General features: G+C 41.3%; 1 protein-coding gene across 2 annotated transcripts; it reads left to right on the plus strand.

The window, feature by feature from the left end:
- The first annotated feature begins 559 nt into the window (after positions 1-559).
- On the plus strand, positions 560-20,849 carry nudt6 (nudix (nucleoside diphosphate linked moiety X)-type motif 6). Of its 2 annotated transcripts, XM_034092458.2 has the most exons (5): positions 560-867; positions 2,171-2,374; positions 6,828-6,883; positions 16,277-16,331; positions 20,465-20,849. In XM_034092458.2, the coding sequence occupies exons 1-5, from the start codon at positions 630-632 to the stop codon at positions 20,845-20,847; spliced, it is 936 nt and encodes a 311-aa protein (XP_033948349.1). In that variant the 5' UTR covers positions 560-629; the 3' UTR covers positions 20,848-20,849. The 2 variants fall into 2 exon arrangements, with proteins under 2 accessions (XP_033948349.1, XP_033948350.1); XM_034092459.2 differs by lacking the exons at positions 560-867; positions 6,828-6,883 and having other exon boundaries at positions 2,304-2,374.
- Positions 20,850-21,124: the final 275 nt, after the last annotated feature.

Below are 21,124 nucleotides of genomic sequence, written 5' to 3' on the forward strand. Positions count from 1 at the left end.
TATGTTGCCAGGAAGTAGAAACACATAATTCAATATTTGTAAGGATACTTAAAACATTATAACGATGGAGTCTTACATTCGGCTTATATTTTTTCATAATTGTTAAAGGGTCAATTTGGATTTAAATGACTGGCCATCAGACATTGCCCCCTCTCCTCACACTCACTGTATTGTTGTACACTGTACCTTACCCATCTTACTACATTCATATTCATAGTGTTATATCTATCTATTCTTATGCATCGGCCTATGTATGCATTAATACACCATACTCCTCCCTGCTGTTTACATATCTCATTTATTTTTTGTTTTATCGTAGCACATCATGCATTTTTATTCTAGGACAGGATTGTTTTTTTTTTTAATGTTCCTTCTATGTTTGTTTGTATGTAGGCTATAGTGTAAATGACCCACATCTTGCATCTTGGCTAAATTGTCAGAAGTGTGAATGAATGCAGTTCGTCACATTACCAAAGCAGTGATTTGAAGACAGCTAATCCAAGCATTACGGTTATTATGCAACTTCCGGGGCGGACCTTTACGTAACTGTACTTTAAGGAACACACATGCCGGTTAAAAGAACAACTACTATTCTCTCCCATTAAACTTGTTTATGTTAAAGTAGTATAATGGCTGTTTGTGCCTTTGCTTCAAGGTTTTTCCCGCTGGTGAGAGGAAGAGTGTGCTGCAGAGCTTCATCTCGTGCACACCCAGCTTTCCGTGCGTTCTCGTGCACTGCAGCTCGTGCTCAAGGGTCCGGGGCTCTGACCGGGAGAGAGGACCGGTTCGGTGGAGTGACAGTGAACCTGTCTGACAGCTGTTTACCGGAGGACATCAGTGAGAACTCATTCAGTAGATTACTGAAAGGTAAAGTATGAATGAGATTCATCCACATCATGTCATCAACTCGGAAATCTGCAGCAACTAATCAGACAGAGGGTGTCGTATTGTCATACTGATATTCTGTACAAACTGTGAAGTGCACTGAGACAAATGTAACATGTGATATTGGGCTATATAAATAAACATTGATTGATTGATTGATTGATTGATTGATTGATTGATTGATTGATTGATTGATTGATTGATTGATTGATTGATTGATAAACTAGAATCGTGAGCTAGCCTTATAATATTACTTCCTGGGACTTTATAAAGAAGGCTGCATGATCAGAAATATTGCTATAGAGTTTCACTTGTGCCGTATGCTTACATGTCCCTTATATCTCAGCTAATAATAATAATAATAATAATAGTAATTCCTTACAGTTATTATAGCGCTTTTTCCAGTGCTCAAAGCGCTTTTACAGATACACATTACACATGTATTTTTTATACATGCAATGGTCACTGTGGACAATACCCACAGCTAATTGTTTATTTCCAGTGCATCTGCAGGTCAATGTTTGATGTATACACTAGTTGTTGTCAGAGATGTCGATGTTTAGATCTTTCAACATACGAAACAAACTGTCATAATACAGTAGTTGTTTAGTAATAGAAATACAAGAAATGTTGATAATGTATGTTACAAGTTCCCAAAGTGGAGTCTTTGAATGGCTAGTTGTGTCTTATTAGTAGGGCTGCTTGATTTAGACTATAATAATTACAATTATATTAACTGATATTGTGATTGGGATATAATATTTTTGAAATATTATTCACATTATCATTAAATAAATCTATAAAATGAAATACAGTTTGTAGGCGAGGACTTCTCTGCAGCACAACAACACTTCATTCAGATATTATAGTTGGTCTTCACCCAATAGTGTGCTTCCCGCACTAGTCCTAAATAACATTTCGAATTATTGTGCAGCCTTAAATAATAACAGTCCAAAACCTAATTAATTAGGGATCAGATAAAAAAAAGATAAATGTTTAATTAGACTAACTGGAAGCAGCTAAATATATTTTATTTGTTTTGTTTATAAATGGCATTTATTAACTTCTGAAATAAGTGCAAGTGGGTATTTTGCTAAATTGGTTAAATGTTTCCTTTCCCTTCAGGCTACTCCCACTAAAGTGTCTCTGCTGTTTGTCATCTTCTCTCTTCCCGTTTCCCCCAGAATAAGATTAGGCATCAATCATACTTCCTGTCTGTTTTTATAGCATCTTCAATAATGTATTTTAAAGTGTGTGCATCCTTGTGAACTTTTGACCTCTGCAGATTCTTTGGTCCAGTGGAAATCGGAGGGGAAAGTCGCAGTGTGGCTCCGAGTTCCCATCTCCCTGAGCCGATGTGCCGCCGCCGCCTCTGAGCACGGCTTCTCCTTCCATCACGCCAAACACGACCACACGGTGCTCTCCCTCTGGCTGGGCGAGGAAGAGAGCCGGCTGCCGGGGTTTGCTACCCACCAGATCGGAGTGGCAGGTAGAGATGTATAGCCTCAAAGTTCATTCTTCCATGTCAAGTCAAAGTTAACTTTACTGTCAATCTTTCAGTTTGTGTGTACAGGCGAGAGATCGAAATACCGTTTCCCACAATCCCGAATACAAAAATACAAATATATATATATATATAAAAATAGGTATATTCTATATACACAATCAACAGACACATGTATACATTAAGACATAAATACAAGCACAACAATCAATATATACAACACAACAGTTACTTCAATATCTTTGGGAAATGTACATAGTGCAAGATTGTCCATAGCAACGTAAACAAGTGTCTCGCTGGATTTGAGTATCTGAGTGTGTGTGGGGTGTTAAAGTCCAGACGGGGGCAGGGGGAGGGAGGGGAGGGAATGCAGCCTCCTGACTTTAGAAATAGTAGTTTGACAAATATGAATGTTACCCAAAGGCCTTACACTCTTTTCATTGAGCGTTTAGCTGGATCTCAGTCTTTATCAGAGAGATGCAGCAAACGGCCTGAACAAAGATGAATTCACCTGGAGTGAAATGTTCTCGTCAAACCAGATTGAGCTGTTTGTGCTTCCCAGTGCCGAATGTCTGTGCAAACAGTCATAGCTGCTTGTAGTTACTTATATCCAAGATTTGATGTATAGTACTTAGAATACCCTTTTTGACTAAATAAACAGCCTAATATGTGACTATATAAACAGAAAATTAACCAACAATAGTGAAAATAATCTGCGCTTAAAAATCTCTCAATTAACTGCCGTATTAAAGGTGGGTAGGTAAGAATGGAGAAACCAGCTCGAGTGCGCTAGAATTTGAAATTTCGCAGCTGGAAAAAATCTGCTCCTTCCTTTAGATTTCCTCACAGAGCCCCTCCTCCAACACACACGAACGCGCACATGACCAATGAGGGCACGAGATAAGTTTGTGCACAGATGGAAGGCTGACAGGCAGGTAGGCCATCCAGTTACTTTAGCCGGGCCGGCTCAGATGATTGGTCGTGCTTTTTACAGCGCTACGGCTTCCACAGATGATATTATGTATTTGTTTTCAAAGCATTTAAGATATTCATTGCTATCGGGATGTTAAGAGCACTCCATGGAATATAACTAAAAGTGATTCTGAAGTGAATTACCTACCCCACCTTTAATTATTTTTAAAAAAAACTTGATTTGTATAGAACTTTCCATACAAGAAATGCAGCACTAAGTCCTTTAAAATAAGAGAAAATAGTCATTCAATGGACATGAAAACTGAGAAAGAAATGCAAAATTAGGATGAAAAGATGGAAAATCAAACACAATTGATAAAAACCTTGAAAATAAGAACAAATATTGGGCAATTGACGTTTCATTTTTCAGTATCTAAAGTATTTACCTCCCTTTTCCTGAGTCTCATTTAGAAAAACAAATCTCTAACCTTAGGTCAGGAATCTATTATGTTTTCGCACTTTGTATCTAATATGTTGCAACTGCAAAATCGTTTAAAAGGAGCCAAATAAATGTGTGGTAAACTTTGACCTGCATTGGGTTTTCAAACGGGAAACATCAGTGGATCAGAGGTTTGTTTTTGTGTCAGCCTGTGGTGTATTTTTCAACCTTGGCCCTTTTCACTTTCATAGACAGAAATCCATCAGGCGTGAATGTGGGAGAGGATTAACAGAGGGAGGAGTTACAGGCCTGAAGTGTGCGAGTTTCTGATCATCCAGCAGAGGGCAGAGTGTCTTCATAACTGTTAAGAGAGGATGAACTTCAAGCATGTCAGAACATGTCCAGAGCATCCTTCAGCACAGAAGAGGTCCAGAATGTCCATTTGTTGTCGCCAATTATGAAACTAAGGATAGGAATTTTAAATATGCAGCTGTTTGGATAATACTGATACTGGTTTGCCCGGTTACTTGCAGCTTGTTGTTGTTAAATAGACAAGAGGACCACACATATTGAAAAATCAATTGAGACATAACTGCATAGACACGGGAGAAGTCATCCAATAATAAGTCTTCGTTTTGGTTTCTAATGTATACAGAGACCCTAGAGTTTTAACATTCTGTACTATTACTTCAACGAGACCAATGTGGGTGTTCATATTGCTGAAATTGAGGCCAATACTCCTATAAATCACTTTAGAGTCGGTTTTAAAAGGACTCTGCTAGAAAAGGCTTAACAATGACGTGCAGTGGGAAAGGAAACACGAGCCTCAGAGGAACCCAAATGTAAACAGTAGCTATGTTTACATGCTGATAATTAAAAGTTCATATTGCAGGATTAAATATGCAGGTTGACTTGTGCCGCTGTGTTTACCTTGGGATGCAACACGGTTAGGGTGACTGGAGAGTCTGAAATAAAGTAATAAGTCAAATAAAATGTCAGAAATTAAGCATTCTGTCTTCACTCCGCCAGCTCTGTTGTGATTGGTCAACCACTTAGAGATGTCCCGCCTCTAAGACACTTATAATATGAGTGTTACATAGTGAAGCTGCCTCTGTGGGGGACGGGGATTGTAGCCTTTGCAAACCATTTGCATGCACATAAACCTTTATAACACATACAGGGGAAACTTAATAGAGCCTCTTTAAAGACTGTGTTTTTAATGGTTCATCACCTGGTGACTCACGATAACTTTAATAATCGCATGTTGGAAAGCTTCACTCTGTCATGCCATCTCCCCACCATACAGTGATGTGTCCGACACAATCTAAACAGCAATCGGTCCTTAACTAATTCAATTTTGCATGGAAGCCTAGGGAACCAAAGTCAAGGTCTCAGACATCACAATACTTGTTTCGATAGTATTCTGTAGTGAAACTCAAGTGTGATCCAATTTCTACATCTGACCGCATCCTGACCCACACAGCACTCTACAATTACTGTAAAAACTGAAACGCAGTAGAAGAAGCCTACGTGAAATATCAATTTAGAGAAGACATCAAACTTTGATTCAGAAGCCACGTGTATTATAACTAATCTACCACAGAACCCACAGCTCCTGTGACGGTGGCTTCTGGGCTTTCTGTCTTATTATTCATAATCACTTTTTTCTCCTCTGCTTCCTATGAGCACTTTGTTTCCTGGACTGAACGCTACATAATGATAGCCTCCCTCAGCTGGCACGGGGATCGGGAATGACATCAGTTTCCACTTGAAAGTCCAAGTCAGGATTTCAAGACGACCATCCCTCTGTGACATTCATTTAAAGAGGCCGGTCCGGGTCAGTCAGACGGACCAACCAGGAAATAAATAGTCCGGTTTACTCTCCTCCTTCAGAGCTGCCATCATCAGGGGCACATAGCTGTCTCTCTGAGTCGCTGCCTGCTGAAAAAAGCTGCTCAAACAGGAGGAAATCTGGTGAAGTGGGATGTCCACATCGTTCACAAGTCAAGCTGAGTCACAGAGACTCTGTTTAGACTCGAAAAAGGAAAGGAACGTATTTTATTTCATCTTAGTCCTCTCCTTTTCCAGACATCAACATGCTGTGCTCTTGTTAGCTTATTAGATTTGTAATTTTAGAAAATTAACACTTTTGTCCCTATTTATTCTAAATGTACTGAGTCGTTAAAGCAGCCATAGTCAATATTTTTATATCACCAATGGATCACATTAATCTCGTGGGTTAAGGGGTCTCTTATTGTGAAAAACCCTCAAAAAGAATTCCCCAAATTCACAGTCATTTTGAGCTTCACGTAGCATTAGCTTCTTTGAGCTCATTGTTTTGGTTTGCAGCCCACAGCTTTACTAATCTAATATTTTATTGCACTCCAGATAAAGGTCCAAGTGGCACTTTTATTGGAGTTTAATTTGTGTTAAAGCCTCTTAAAGATGGGGTATGTAATTTATTTCAGAAACACTATTCCATGGAATGCTCTTAACATCCCGATAGCAATGAATGCTTTGACAATAAATACATTTTTTTTTTAAATGGCATCTGTGGAAGCCGTGGCGCTGTAAAAAGCACGACCAATCATCTGAGCCGGCCCGGCTAAAGTAACTGGATGGCCTACCTGCCTGTCAGCCTTCCATCTGGGCACACACTTATCTCGTGCCCTCATTGGTCATGTGCGCGTTTGTGTGTGTTGGAGGAGGGGCTCTGTGAGGAAGTGTCAGATTTTTTCCGGTTGTGTATTTTCAAATTCTAGCGCACTCGAGCTGGTTTCTCCAAAATGACCTCCCCCACCTTTAAGTTCGAGAAGTGGAGGAAACTTAAATTCTTTGTGAGTCTAAATTATGAGCAATGTCAGTTGAGTGTTTGCCGGTGGACGTAATCGATCTTTAACAAAAGAGTTGTGAAGAGAAAACCTTAATTGGACGAGGCCGATTTTCACCAGAGGGTCTTACTTAATAATAACTAATAATTGACTTCTCCTGATTGGTCTCCTTTTTAAAGTAACTACTTCAGTGCAACATTTAGACCAGTGTTTGAAAAATATGTGAAATTAATGTCATTGATTGTTTGTTTTCCAGGTGCAGTTGTTGATGAATCCAATGGAAAAGTCCTTGTGGTCCAAGACAGAAACAAGGTAGCCTATGTGTGGCTTTATTACAAAGCATTGCTCTAAATCAGTGTTTCTCAAACTTTTTCATACCAAGGACCACTTAACCAATAAAAAAACACTCACGGACCACCTAACTCCACAAATATCCCAAAACACATCGTTTTTTACAAATCGTCTGAATACGGTACAAACAAGTGGCCACATGTGTGATGAAGGTGTTTATCTGGGCTATATCATGCAATTGAAAGTGAAACTTAAGCTCGCTCCATTGCGGAGATATTCCCGCGAGAGTGCGGAAAACTTAAATTAATTTATTTCAAATGTGAAATTTTACTAATATACTCACGGACCACTAGGGGGCGCTCACGGACCACCAGTGGTCCGCGGACCACACTTTGAGAAGCACTGCTCTAAATTATAATAATTAAAAACAGTATATATTAAATGATTGCCGTATATTTCCCTAATGTTCTTCAGGAAACAGTAGAAAATCCAGAAAACATTACATTTCTAAACGGGAATATTATGACACATTTCACAAAATAAAATCATGACGTATTTTGGTTAGTTGGAAATATATTTTGGCAGCTAGTTTACCAAATATTGCCTACAGTAGTCGAGTGAGTAGAAAGCAATGGAAACGGATCCTTCCATCCACAGTGAAGAATAAATGAAGAATAAACCGATCAGGTGCTGCTAAAGCTGTCTGTGATAGATGGTGTTTGTTTAGTGAGATGTATGTTGCCTCTGTGGTTGGAAATCCTCTCACACTTAACATTGCTCCACACAACATTAGTTGACCTGAAGCAAACACTCTGTTTACGTGAGCTGAATGCAGTCAAACAGCTTCATGAGTGTGTGCCTCCCTCAGCGCTCACAGAGCGCTGCTGTAGTGCTCAACGGACCCGCTTTAAAAACACAGTTTATACGCAGATCTGTTTGCATTCAAAAACAACATTGCACCATGATGCTGCGGGTTCAAAACGAATCATGTTTAAAGATGTCTCAGCTCACTTGACTTGATGTAAACAAGGCAATAAGTAACGTTCACATCAACAGGGTGTCCGCGGGGTCTTAAAAAGTATTAGAAGTTGATAAATCAATTAGTGAAAATGAAGGCTATTAAAAAATATTAAACGACATTTTCCAAGGTATTACATTTTGTATCTTATTTTCAATAAGTATATAAATTGTCCAAAGAGGTTGTGTTCTACAGTCTGCCTGAATGTAATCATTGCGTAGGTGTGTGGTGTGATTCTGTGTAGTTTATTTATGGCATCCCGTTGGGCAGTGATGTACCTGAACGCGTTCAATGAACGCGTTCATATTTTGGGCGAACGTGAACTGAACGTACTGTATTTCCGCTAGATGAACGTAATTGAGAACGCGTTCATTCTCAGCGCTGTATAACGGCGTTCAAACGTGCGTTCATTCTCAGCACTGTATTATAACGGCGTTCAAAAGTGTGCCAGATTTCATATGCCTTTCAGCCGAAAAGGCTTATCAAAATAATGCGGAAAACCACCCAATCTGGCAACAGCAAGCTGCCTGTGACGCGTACGCGCCTGTCACCCCTGGCTGTCGCACTAAAATATAAATATACTAAATATATCAGACTCCTCACAACAAACAATGTGGAACCGCGGAACCGGCGAGCATTGAATGAATGAATGAATGAATGAATTAGTATGGACGAAGCCGAGAGCAGCTGCAGCAGCACTCGCTCAGAGTGAGACTCTACGGCAGGGGTGGGGAACCTCCGGCCTCCGGCCGTATACGGCCCGCGAGACAATTTGGTACGGCCCTCGAGGTAATTTATAAACACACGCAAAAAATAAAAAAATGAAAGAAATCTAGACCGCAAAAAAATTAAACAAGCGAGTACCTGTTTTTCCTGGCCAAGGTCAGGGTCCTTGAACACAACACGAGCCTAACGTGTCATCACGTGGTATATGTCTCGACTGACAGGGGTGCAGTTCTGACGGAGAGCACCAGAACGCCACTCCAGCACTTCAGAAATTGCAGTACCGATAAGTCCATACACATGCCACAGTTTCTGCGTGTCTGTGTCTTTAGTTGTAAGCCCAGTGGCGATCTGCTCATCTGTCATACAGTCAATAACTGTGTTGTTGTCATTAGCATCTGGTTAGCTAGCTATGCTAACGAATATAAGAAGCTTTGTCTACAACCAGTGAGGTCAAGGCACATCTTTATATGATAATTATAGTTATAAAAAAAATAAGAGAATAAAGTAAACAGGTATAAAATACTATAAGACAGTTATTAATAAAGAAGAATACAGTTTGAAAGGGTAGTGATTTGTCAAATATCCATAAATTAAAAGAAAATCTGCTTACAGTTGTGTTTGGGTGTTGAGAGATGTGTCCATAGATCTCCTAATGTTGCTCTCAAAGTGCAACACATCTTGCCAGGGGAGCACGCCCCCCGGACCCCTCTAGAGGAGGTTAGGTCCCCCCCACTTAAACCATGTTCACATGGATAGGAAACTAAATACATTTGCACACATCTTGTGTCCATAAATTATCTTTCTGTTTAGGTGGTCACGCCACACCCTGCACGTGCATGCATACGCGAGTCATGGTGAGATATCTGGATTAGGAGGTTGCTTTTTCTTTGCACAGAATGAAATGAATGAGCTGTGATTTTAGTTTTTTTAAGCAGAGGTCAATAACTTGTACGGCCCTCTGAGGATATTGTAAAAATTGAAATGGCCCATTCACATCGTACAGGAGACAAATAATAGCTCGCAGCAACTTATTGAAAAAAGAACTATGAACTATAAATTAGTTCATTTTTGAAACCATGAACTTTAGTTCAACATTTTGAATTATGAACTATGAACTGAACTAGTTCATTTTAAAATATGTGAACTGTGAACTGAACTAGTTCATGTAGAAAGTGAACTTTCCCAACACTGCCGTTGGGTTTGACGTCATCTGAACAGGACATTGCGCGCTCACTGCTTGATAGCGCGCGAAGGTCCGGTTACGCCGGTTGCTAAACAACATCGTTATGGGGAAATGCAAGTTTGCGTCCAAATGGTTGGAAGATAAGGAGGAAGGACAATCAATACTGTATATAAACTCCAAGTGGCGATGAGGTCTTAAAATGTATGGAAAGGGTCTTAAAAGGTATTACATTTGACTTCAGGATTCCTGCATATACCCTGATCAAGTGTACATGTTGTTACCTAATGAGTATAAATGCTGAAAAAGTGTTCTAGTTAAAGGTGGGGTATGTCATTTATTTCAGAAACACTTTTTCAAATTCTAGCGCACTCGAGCTGGTTTCTCCAAAATGACCTACCCCACCTTTAAGGCAGCTGCTTCTGTACTAAATACAAACATCCTTTGTAATGTGATCCCACACCACCATTACTGCTAAAGTACCAGGAAATGGTAGCATTACACGTCACACAAGTCTGCATCCAAATGGTTGGAAGATAAGGAGGAATGACAATAAATACTGTATATAGTCAATGTGAGGTGAAGTGTGTCGCCAAGGTAACCGGTTAAAACTCAAAGTGGCGATGAGGTCTTAAAAGGTATTACATTTGACTTCAGGATTCCTGCATATACCCTGATCAAGTGTACATGTTGTTACCTAATCAGTATAAATGCTGAAAAAGTGTTCTAGTTAAAGGTGGGGTATGTCATTTATTTCAGAAACACTTTTTGTTATATTCCATGGAATGCTCTTAACATCCCGATAGCAATGAATACTTTAAATGCTTTGACAATAAATCCATACAAAATGTCCTCTGTGGAAGCCGTGGCGCTGTAAAAAGCTGCCTGTCAGCCTTCCATCTGGGCACAAACTTATCTCGTGCCCTCATTGGTCATGTGCGCGTTCATATGTGTTGTGTCATTCGGGAGGGGAGAACCGAAGCGATGAAACCCCCCTGGGGTCTAGACACTGGTGGTGGTGAATCGATGGTTGGGTTCGTTCTGAAGGGGAGGGGCTTAGCTTGACCCTGGATTCAGAGGGACATGAGGTGAAAAGGGGTGGAGGGGCGTTGCGTCGAGTCACCTGAAATGTCAGCTGTCAGAGGGGAGAGCAGATTTAAAAGGGTTGGCGGAGCGCTTTGATAGGCTTGTGAGAATAGAGCGAAGTGATTGGTTAAGCTGGGGAGTGACGCCCCTGATCACTTATTGAGAGGAGAGAGAGTAGTAACATGGACATAGTAAATTAATCCAATCCACTTTATTTGTATAGCACATAATAAAAACAGAGGGTTTGCCAAAGTGCTTCACACCAAACATAACATTATAATAAAATATAATATTACAATAATAGATCAAAAGCGCACATAAGAAAAGATAAAAGGCACACATAAGAATTAATACACGGTACATACAGGCTATGGACAGACAATAAAAGCATAACAATCGATAAAACATAGCTCAGACTGACTCGAAAGCGAGGGAAAAGAGGTGGGTCTTTAGGCGGGACTTAAAAGTTTGGAGGGTGGGCGACAATTTGACATGGGTGGCAGGTCGTTCCAGAGCCTGGAGGCTACCGCTGAGAAGGCTCGATCTCCCCTGGTCTTTTTCTCGGTTTTAGGGACTACCAGCAGCAGCTGTACACCTTTAGGAGGTCGGAGATGTACTGAGGGGCCAGCCCATTAAGCGAAATGAATGAGTAAAGAAGGTCTTCCTGGTTGAACTTGCGCTGAGCTTCATATAGATTTGATGCACTGTGGAAATGTCGTAGTTGTTGCTCCCTTCCCCCAAGAACAAGTTACAACAAGCCCCCATTAAAGACCAAAATGAAAAGCATGTTAAAAGTGTAAATGCCCCTTAACGCTAGCACAGGGTTTCAAGCCTGTGTAAGGTTCAAACGTGAGGGTACCTAGAGATATTACAAAAGTCTCCCTTATTTCCAATTATTGCGTCACTGCCATCAAAAATACAGCACACATACATTCCAGATATCTGTGTAAGAAGTGTATGTGAAAATAACAGTGTACCATTGATGAGTAAATCATAGATTTCATTTAACCCATAAGAACCTGGACCCATTTCTACTTTTGGGAACATTAAGGGGAACAGAATTTAGACTAAATAGCTAGAACACATTTCTGACAAGTACCCCCCCCCCCCCCCCCCCCTAGAGTCGAATATCTGAAAAGTGACATATATGTCACGTTGGGCTTTAATGGTAAAATAACTCATATACTGTATAACTTCATTAACGAGGATGATTTGTTTGGTTTAAATTAGTTTGAACATTCTTTGAATTGAAGAATAAGAACATATCAACTCAATATAATTGAATCAGCTAAATTAACTGAGCAGATCATAATCATATTTCTAATTGTGCATATATGTCACTTTGGGTTTACTGTGAAGGTTTAGGGTTAAAGTCCCGATGTGACAGCGATGTTTGTCTCATTTGTTTCATATCAATTTGGTCAATAAATGTTTCCACAACAGGTTCAATGTAATAAAGGACATGTTATGTAAGCATATTCATTCTTAAATGGCTTGAATTTTACCTTTAGCAACAAAAAAAAGCTTTTGAAATGTAGCTCGTTATGTCACATGTGTTAGTCTGGCACATGGACATCTTGGACATGTTGTCATGGGAACACAAAATCACATGTCCTGGCCCAGGACCCCCCAGACTGTTCAGGGTGTGTCACTGAGGGACTTCACGAGATAAAATAAAGGGTAAAGCTGAATAAGGAACTTTCCAGAACATTTAAAGTGCATGTGACACGGTGGGTCCTTATGGGTTAAGGTCATTTTTAAGTATTCTTAGCTAAGGCCCGTGGTTTAGGATATTGGAAACATTTGTTATGAGCAAAGTGTTATTGATTGATTTGACTGCTGATTTATGAAAATGTATTTGAAGATTAAATAACATTAAACTGGATGTTGTCTTTTATACTCAACTGAATCCAAGCATTCAAGACACAATTCTATCGCTTCATAGATAATTAGAAATAATCCTTATTGCAAAACTGTTTCCAAACAGCCTGTTAAATATACATATAGCAACATGAACACATTTGTCATCGTTCATTGTCAAAGAACTAACAACTGGCCTCCAGAGGAATAAAACATGTCAGGGTTCAGATGTCTGCAGGAACTAAATGTACCCTGATTTATTCCAACCTATATGTCATCACTCTATTGTTGTCCATGGCTTACACTGATCAATAACTCTTTGAGGATTCCCCAAATGATTGTCTAACACTGCGTCGTATTAGGGTGAAGTTAGAAATACATCTGTCCAGAATCTGACAATACATGACAATATAATCAAATTATTTCAATCCTTCTGCAGCATCACATTTGAAGCTGGTATGCTTTTCTCTTGTACGTCTCTCATACCTCATTCACACCAACGGTGTTTCAGGGCCGGTTCGGAGCTGGAGCTTGAAAAGCACCGGGTTTTCCTGTTCACACCGCAGCGGAGCAGCCTCTTAGCTCATTTCGAGCACCAAAAAATTGTCCGGCCAGAGCAAAAGCACCGCATACGTCACGCTTACGTCGAGGCGGGGGCGGGATCAACTCCTGAACAACAACAAGAAGCCCACGTGTTATCCAGTTTGTACACAACGATGGAGAAACTTAACAAGCAGCAGTGGTCCACTGAAGAGACCAGCTGCCTACTGGGAATCTGGTCTTCCGAAGAGGTACAGAGGAAGCTGGAGCACAATCGGCCATTGTTGTTGTTGTCGATGTCAGCTGTGAGGGGCTTCCGCGCAGTTTGGCTTTATGAAGCAGGCACGCAAACGATGACGCAATGACGCAGCACCAGTCGGACTCTGGGCGGTGTGAAAAGAGCCGGAGCTAAACCGAAGAACCGGTTCTGAACCTGAAAAGCTCTCGCACGGAGCTTGAACCGGAGTTGCGTTGGTGTGAATGAGGAGGTATCACAAAGTTCAGGTTACAGTGAAACCACTAACATCTGAGTTCTTTGACCAATACAGTGCACATTATCATTGACTTTGTGTAAGTGGGCCTGTTTGCTGACAACATGCCGCAATGTGTCCCAGCTGGGAATCCTAAAAGCTTCTAATGGGAAGCAGTTCGTGGCATGGAAGTGTGGTAAGTATTTAATCTCTTCCTCTCCTCCTTCATCGGGATGTTTACTGGAAATGTGCTGCACAAGAGCCTGGCAGTTCAGAGCTCACGAGGGGGTACGAACTTCCGGAAACTAAAGATATTATCACTCACAACAAGGGACAGGGAACTGACGGTCGTTTACCGACTTGGGGAGCAACAGAAAACATGTAACACGATTACGTAATTAGCATTCAAAACAATTGAACTGTATTCCCTAACAGTTACAAAAACATCGATCCAACCAAAAAATAGGGATTACTTTCAGGATTACAATCTTAAAATACACTCATTTAATTATATATAAACTGCTGCCAGCATGTGCTAATGAAAGGCAGGTTTCTTCTTTTCTAAGGTTACATTGTTCTGTTTTCTCGCATAATACACTTACAGTAAAACACATTTTTCCTCTTGTAATTATTTTTCATTCAATTTAAAATGGAGGTAATCCAAAACTAGTGGAACATTACTAAAAGGGGTCCTTATCTTCAACTTTGGTATTGTATCCTTTTCAGACCATTCACATGCACAAAAACCTAAGTCACAAACGACAGGGAAAGGAAACCCCCAAAAAGCATCATACTGTGAAACTCAGATTAGTTTACTATTACCATTATTTTACAGGTAATAAGTAATTGTAACAGAATATAAATCAATGTTTATTTTTGTACACTTTTTGTACACTTTTAAAGGTGACATGTCATGCTTTTCCGGTTAGTACCCGCCCCCTTGTTGTTATGAAGGTTTTTATGCATGAGTGTGCAGAGTCAAAACCCTCAAAGTGCACCCTGTAGCGAGTAAAACTCTAACACAGAAAATACCTCCCCAAAACGCCTCGTTGGAGATACGTCACTGTCCATTTGATTCTTCCGGGTACATCATGATGTCATGTCGTCCCCGGAACGAAATGGACCAATCCGTGGAGCCGTTACATTACGTCCGCGGAGCCGTTAAGTTAAGCCCCCGCTGATTGGTCCAAATTGACCAATCCACGGACTTCCTCACACACTCAGTGCAGGCAGCTCTGCTGATCTCTCCTCCCTGGCTGCTGCTGATAACAGACAGTTGGGATCGCGGCGACATTCTCTCTGCAGACCCATTCTCACGGTGTTTATCAACCTTGTTCTTACTCAATATCAAGCCACACTTATTGTTTTCACTTCGGCTGTGACTTTGTGTGTGCTCAGGGTGAGTTTGGCTGTGTTTCGCTGTGTATCGCTAAACACGGAAACAACACCTCCACGGAGCTCAGCCATAGACTGTATAGCTCAGCGCGATTCACAACGTCCCGACCAATCAGAGCACACTGTGCTCACAGGGAGGGGGCTGGAGCTATTGGAGCTACAACGAGCCGTTAAAGGCAGAGAGTGAAATTCAGTGAATACACGTAGTTTACAGAGATGCTGTGAGAAACCAATGTGAGTTTGGAAAATTGCACAATATAAATATATTCTAGTAGACCTCAACAATGGAATTATGATCAGTGGAAATGGCCGTGACATGGGACCTTTAAACCTTTTCAACCCTGTTTTTTTACTCTGAAAATGACTAAGTGCTACCGAGGTGTCCCTGAGCAAGGCACTGTTCCCTACACTGCTCCTACAGTAGGATGGGTCAAATGCAGAATGTACATTTTCCCCTCAATTAAGGGCATATCACAAGAAAATATATCAAAAATCACCACACTGATTAGAGTTACACAAAATCTCTTTATTTCTTCCTTTCCGCCCATTCATAGAAACAGCTTAAAAAATATAGCATTCTGTTGACGATGCACGCAAATAAAAGCTGTAGTGCACATGTGTTCAAGGAACAAGGAAAGATGAATAGCATTTCTAAATGGGGGGAAAAAAGCACTGCATACACATTTCTTTGATAACTACAAAAATATATATATATATATATATATATACAACACTGACATCATAACTTAACCAGCAGCATACTGTTATTAAATACCGAGGGTAAATGGTGAAACAGCTTTTGAAGACACACTTCACCGCAGCAAATATAAAAGCCTCCAGAGTGAGGCACTAAATATAAAACGTAAAATGAAAGGATGCTCTTATTAAATATCTCTCTAGATGTATAATTATTAGTGTCGATACATACGAAGATACTTTCACAAAGTCCGCTACTTGCTGTGATTTTATATAACAAAAAAAACGTGGTGCCATTGAACACTTGCAGGAAACAAGTGACTTTAAACTGGACGGCACCAGAAGAAGTTTAACACAAAACAAGATACTGATATGACTCTAATATACATTTACAGCAGTGCCTTCTATCACAATTGATGTTGATTTTTATTTCTGTATTTCAGACAATGAATGCTTGGAAGTTCCCCGGCGGCTTGTCTGATCTAGCAGAAAATATTGGTGAGTGTCACAAAACTAATACAGTACATCTACAGCTAAAGCCTTCGATTGTAGATGATGATACATTCATTTGAACCGTACAAAACAAGGCACATGATATATATATATATGCAAATATTTATATCTGTTTCTCCAAATTCACCTCTAAAGCAGCTTTGGTATTATATACATGACCCACATCTTAACATCAGATGACTCTGACAAGGGAACGTGAATATATTCCTTTAAGTCAAGATTTTTACAATTCCTCCACGTACGTTTAGTAATATTTTAAAGGTGTCCTATTATACCGTTTTTCATTACTTTATTATAAGAGGGGACACATGTTGATGTAGAAGAGACATGAAGAAGAGGGGACACATGTTGATGTAGAAGAGACATGAAGAAGAGGGGACACATGTTGATGTAGAAGAGACATGAAGAAGAGGGGACACATGTTGATGTAGAAGAGACGTGAAGAAGAGGGGACACATGTTGATGTAGAAGAGACATGAAGAAGAGGGAACACATGTTGATGTAGAAGAGACATGAAGAAGAGGGGACACATGTTGATGTAGAAGAGACATGGAGAAGAGGGGACACATGTTGATGTAGAAGAGACATGGAGAAGAGGGGACACATGTTGATGCAGAAGAGACATGGAGAAGAGGGGACACATGTTGATGTAGAAGAGACATGGAGAAGAGGGGACACATGTTGATGTAGAAGAGACATGAAGAAGAGGGGACACATGTTGATGTAGAAGAGACATGAAGAAGAGGGGACACATGTTGATGTAGAAGAGACATGGAGAAGAGGGGACACATGTTGATGTAGAGGAGACATGAAGAAGAGGGGACACATGTTGATGTAGAGGAGACATGAAGAAGAGGGGACACATGTTGATGTGGAAGAGGGGACACATGTTGATGTAGAAGAGACATGGAGAAGAGGGGACACATGTTGATGTAGAAGAGACATGAAGAAGAGGGGACACATGTTGATGTAGAAGAGACATGGAGAAGAGGGGACACATGTTGATGTAGAAGAGACATGGAGAAGAGCGGACACATGTTGATGTAGAAGAGACATGGAGAAGAGGGGACACATGTTGATGTAGAAGAGACATGAAGAAGAGGGGACACATGTTGATGTAGAAGAGACATGAAGAAGAGGGGACACATGTTGATGTAGAAGAGACATGAGGAAGAGGGGACACATGTTGATGTAGAAGAGACATGAAGAAGAGGGGACACATGTTGATGTAGAAGAGACATGAAGAAGAGGGGACACATGTTGATGTATAAGAGACATGAGGAAGAGGGGACACATGTTGATGTAGAAGAGACATGGAGAAGAGGGGACACATGTTGATGTAGAAGAGACATGAAGAAGAGGGGACACATGTTGATGTAGAAGAGACATGGAGAAGAGGGGACACATGTTGATGTAGAAGAGACATGAAGAAGAGGGGACACATGTTGATGTAGAAGAGACATGGAGAAGAAGGGACACATGTTGATGTAGAAGAGACATGAAGAAGAGGGGACACATGTTGATGTAGAAGAGACATGGAGAAGAGGGGACACATGTTGATGTGGAAGAGGGGACACATGTTGATGTAGAAGAGACATGGAGAAGAGGGGACACATGTTGATGTGGAAGAGGGGACACATGTTGATGTAGAAGAGACATGGAGAAGAGGGGACACATGTTGATGTAGAAGAGACATGAAGAAGAGGGGACACATGTTGATGTAGAAGAGACATGAAGAAGAGGGGACACATGTTGATGTAGAAGAGACATGGAGAAGAGGGGACACATGTTGATGTAGAAGAGACATGGAGAAGAGGGGACACATGTTGATGTGGAAGAGGGGACACATGTTGATGTAGAAGAGACATGGAGAAGAAGGGACACATGTTGATGTAGAAGAGACATGGAGAAGAGGGGACACATGTTGATGTAGAAGAGACATGAAGAAGAGGGGACACATGTTGATGTAGAGGAGACATGAAGAAGAGGGGACACATGTTGATGTGGAAGAGGGGACACATGTTGATGTAGAAGAGACATGGAGAAGAGGGGACACATGTTGATGTAGAAGAGACATGGAGAAGAGGGGACACATGTTGATGTAGAAGAGACATGGAGAAGAGGGGACACATGTTGATGTAGAAGAGACATGAAGAAGAGGGGACACATGTTGATGTAGAAGAGACATGAAGAAGAGGGGACACATGTTGATGTAGAAGAGACATGAGGAAGAGGGGACACATGTTGATGTAGAAGAGACATGAAGAAGAGGGGACACATGTTGATGTAGAAGAGACATGAAGAAGAGGGGACACATGTTGATGTATAAGAGACATGAGGAAGAGGGGACACATGTTGATGTAGAAGAGACATGGAGAAGAGGGGACACATGTTGATGTAGAAGAGACATGAAGAAGAGGGGACACATGTTGATGTAGAAGAGACATGGAGAAGAGGGGACACATGTTGATGTAGAAGAGACATGGAGAAGAGGGGACACATGTTGATGTAGAAGAGACATGAAGAAGAGGGGACACATGTTGATGTAGAAGAGACATGAAGAAGAGGGGACACATGTTGATGTAGAAGAGACATGGAGAATAGGGGACACATGTTGATGTAGAAGAGACATGAAGAAGAGGGGACACATGTTGATGTAGAAGAGACATGGAGAAGAGGGGACACATGTTGATGTGGAAGAGGGGACACATGTTGATGTAGAAGAGACATGGAGAAGAGGGGACACATGTTGATATGGAAGAGGGGACACATGTTGATGTAGAAGAGACATGGAGAAGAGGGGACACATGTTGATGTAGAAGAGACATGAAGAAGAGGGGACACATGTTGATGTAGAAGAGACATGAAGAAGAGGGGACACATGTTGATGTAGAAGAGACATGGAGAAGAGGGGACACATGTTGATGTAGAAGAGACATGAAGAAGAGGGGACACATGTTGATGTAGAAGAGACATGGAGAAGAAGGGACACATGTTGATGTAGAAGAGACATGGAGAAGAGGGGACACATGTTGATGTGGAAGAGGGGACACATGTTGATGTAGAAGAGACATGGAGAAGAAGGGACACATGTTGATGTAGAAGAGACATGGAGAAGAGGGGACACATGTTGATGTAGAAGAGACATGAAGAAGAGGGGACACATGTTGATGTAGAAGAGACATGAAGAAGAGGGGACACATGTTGATGTAGAAGAGACATGAAGAAGAGGGGACACATGTTGATGTAGAAGAGACATGAAGAAGAGGGGACACATGTTGATGTAGAAGAGACGTGAAGAAGAGGGGACACATGTTGATGTAGAAGAGACATGGAGAAGAGGGGACACATGTTGATGTAGAAGAGACATGAAGAAGAGGGGACATATGTTGATGTAGAAGAGACATGGAGAAGAGGGGACACATGTTGATGTAGAAGAGACATGAAGAAGAGGGGACACATGTTGATGTAGAAGAGACATGAAGAAGAGGGGACACATGTTGATGTAGAAGAGACATGAAGAAGAGGGGACACATGTTGATGTAGAAGAGACATGGAGAAGAGGGGACACATGTTGATGTAGGAGGGACATGAAGAAGAGGGGACACATGTTGATGTAGAAGACATGAAGAAGAGGGGACACATGTTGATGTAGAAGAGACATGAAGAAGAGGGGACACATGTTGATGTAGAAGAGACATGGAGAAGAGGGGACACATGTTGATGTAGAAGAGACATGAAGAAGAGGGGACACATGTTGATGTAGAAGAGACATGAAGAAGAGGGGACACATGTTGATGTAGAAGAGACATGAAGAAGAGGGGACACATGTTGATGTAGAAGACATGAAGAAGAGGGGACACATGTTGATGTAGAAGAGACATGAAGAAGAGGGGACACATGTTGATGTAGAAGAGACATGAAGAAGAGGGGACACATGTTGATGTAGAAGAGACATGGAGAAGAGGGGACACATGTTGATGTAGAAGAGACATGAAGAAGAGGGGACACATGTTGATGTAGAAGAGACATGAAGAAGAGGGGACACATGTTGATGCATAAGAGACACGAAGAAGTGGATTTTGCATAATAGGTGACCTGTAATTAATCTTCCTCAGGTACTACTGCGGTCAGGGAAGTGTTCGAGGAAACTGGCGTCCGCTCAGAGTTCAGATCTCTGCTCAGCATCAGGCAGCAGCACCACCACCCCGGAGCCTTCGGCATGTCGGACATGTACATCATCTGCCGACTCAGCCCTCTCACCTATGACATTAACTTCTGCACTCAAGAATGCCTGCGCTGCGAGTGGCTCCAGCTTGCAGAGCTAGCTAAGACCGAGCACACCACCCCCATCACCGCTCGCGTCGCCCAGCTACTGCTCCACGGCCTGGAGAGCGGCTTCCACAACATCGACCTCTCCATGGAGGCGATTCCTGCCGTCTACTCTGGGAAGTTTTACCAGCTGTATCACCGGCAGCTTCCTTCCACACTGAAGTCCTAGCAACCCGATGGGGTTATGACACATAGCTGTCAGTATTACTCATGTAAAGTGTATTTATGACTGGAAGGGTGTCTGTTCACAAACAAATATGTGGAACAATAGAGTGGTGCAAGAATGAGTCCTAAACCTGGATATTAGCATTGAGGAGTTAGCATTGAGGAGTTAGCATTTTGGGGTTCCTTCATCTGGTTTGGGATACAAGGACTTAAGCTTATGAGATGTTCACGTTTAGTTATACAACAATCAGTAAATACCCCAGTGGTGAATGTCTCAAGCT

Source organism: Pseudochaenichthys georgianus, chromosome 10 (genome assembly GCF_902827115.2).
Source record: "Pseudochaenichthys georgianus chromosome 10, fPseGeo1.2, whole genome shotgun sequence".
Classification (NCBI taxonomy): domain Eukaryota; kingdom Metazoa; phylum Chordata; class Actinopteri; order Perciformes; family Channichthyidae; genus Pseudochaenichthys; species Pseudochaenichthys georgianus.

Excerpts from the sequence above, each read along its gene's own strand:
- nudt6 (XM_034092458.2), top strand. The coding sequence starts at position 630 with ATGGCTGTTTGTGCCTTTGCTTCAAGGTTTTTCCCGCTGGTGAGAGGA. Across the intron at positions 868-2,170 it reads ATTCAGTAGATTACTGAAAG|ATTCTTTGGTCCAGTGGAAA; the intron begins GTAAAGTATGAA and ends TGACCTCTGCAG. Across the intron at positions 6,884-16,276 it reads TGGTCCAAGACAGAAACAAG|ACAATGAATGCTTGGAAGTT; the intron begins GTAGCCTATGTG and ends TCTGTATTTCAG.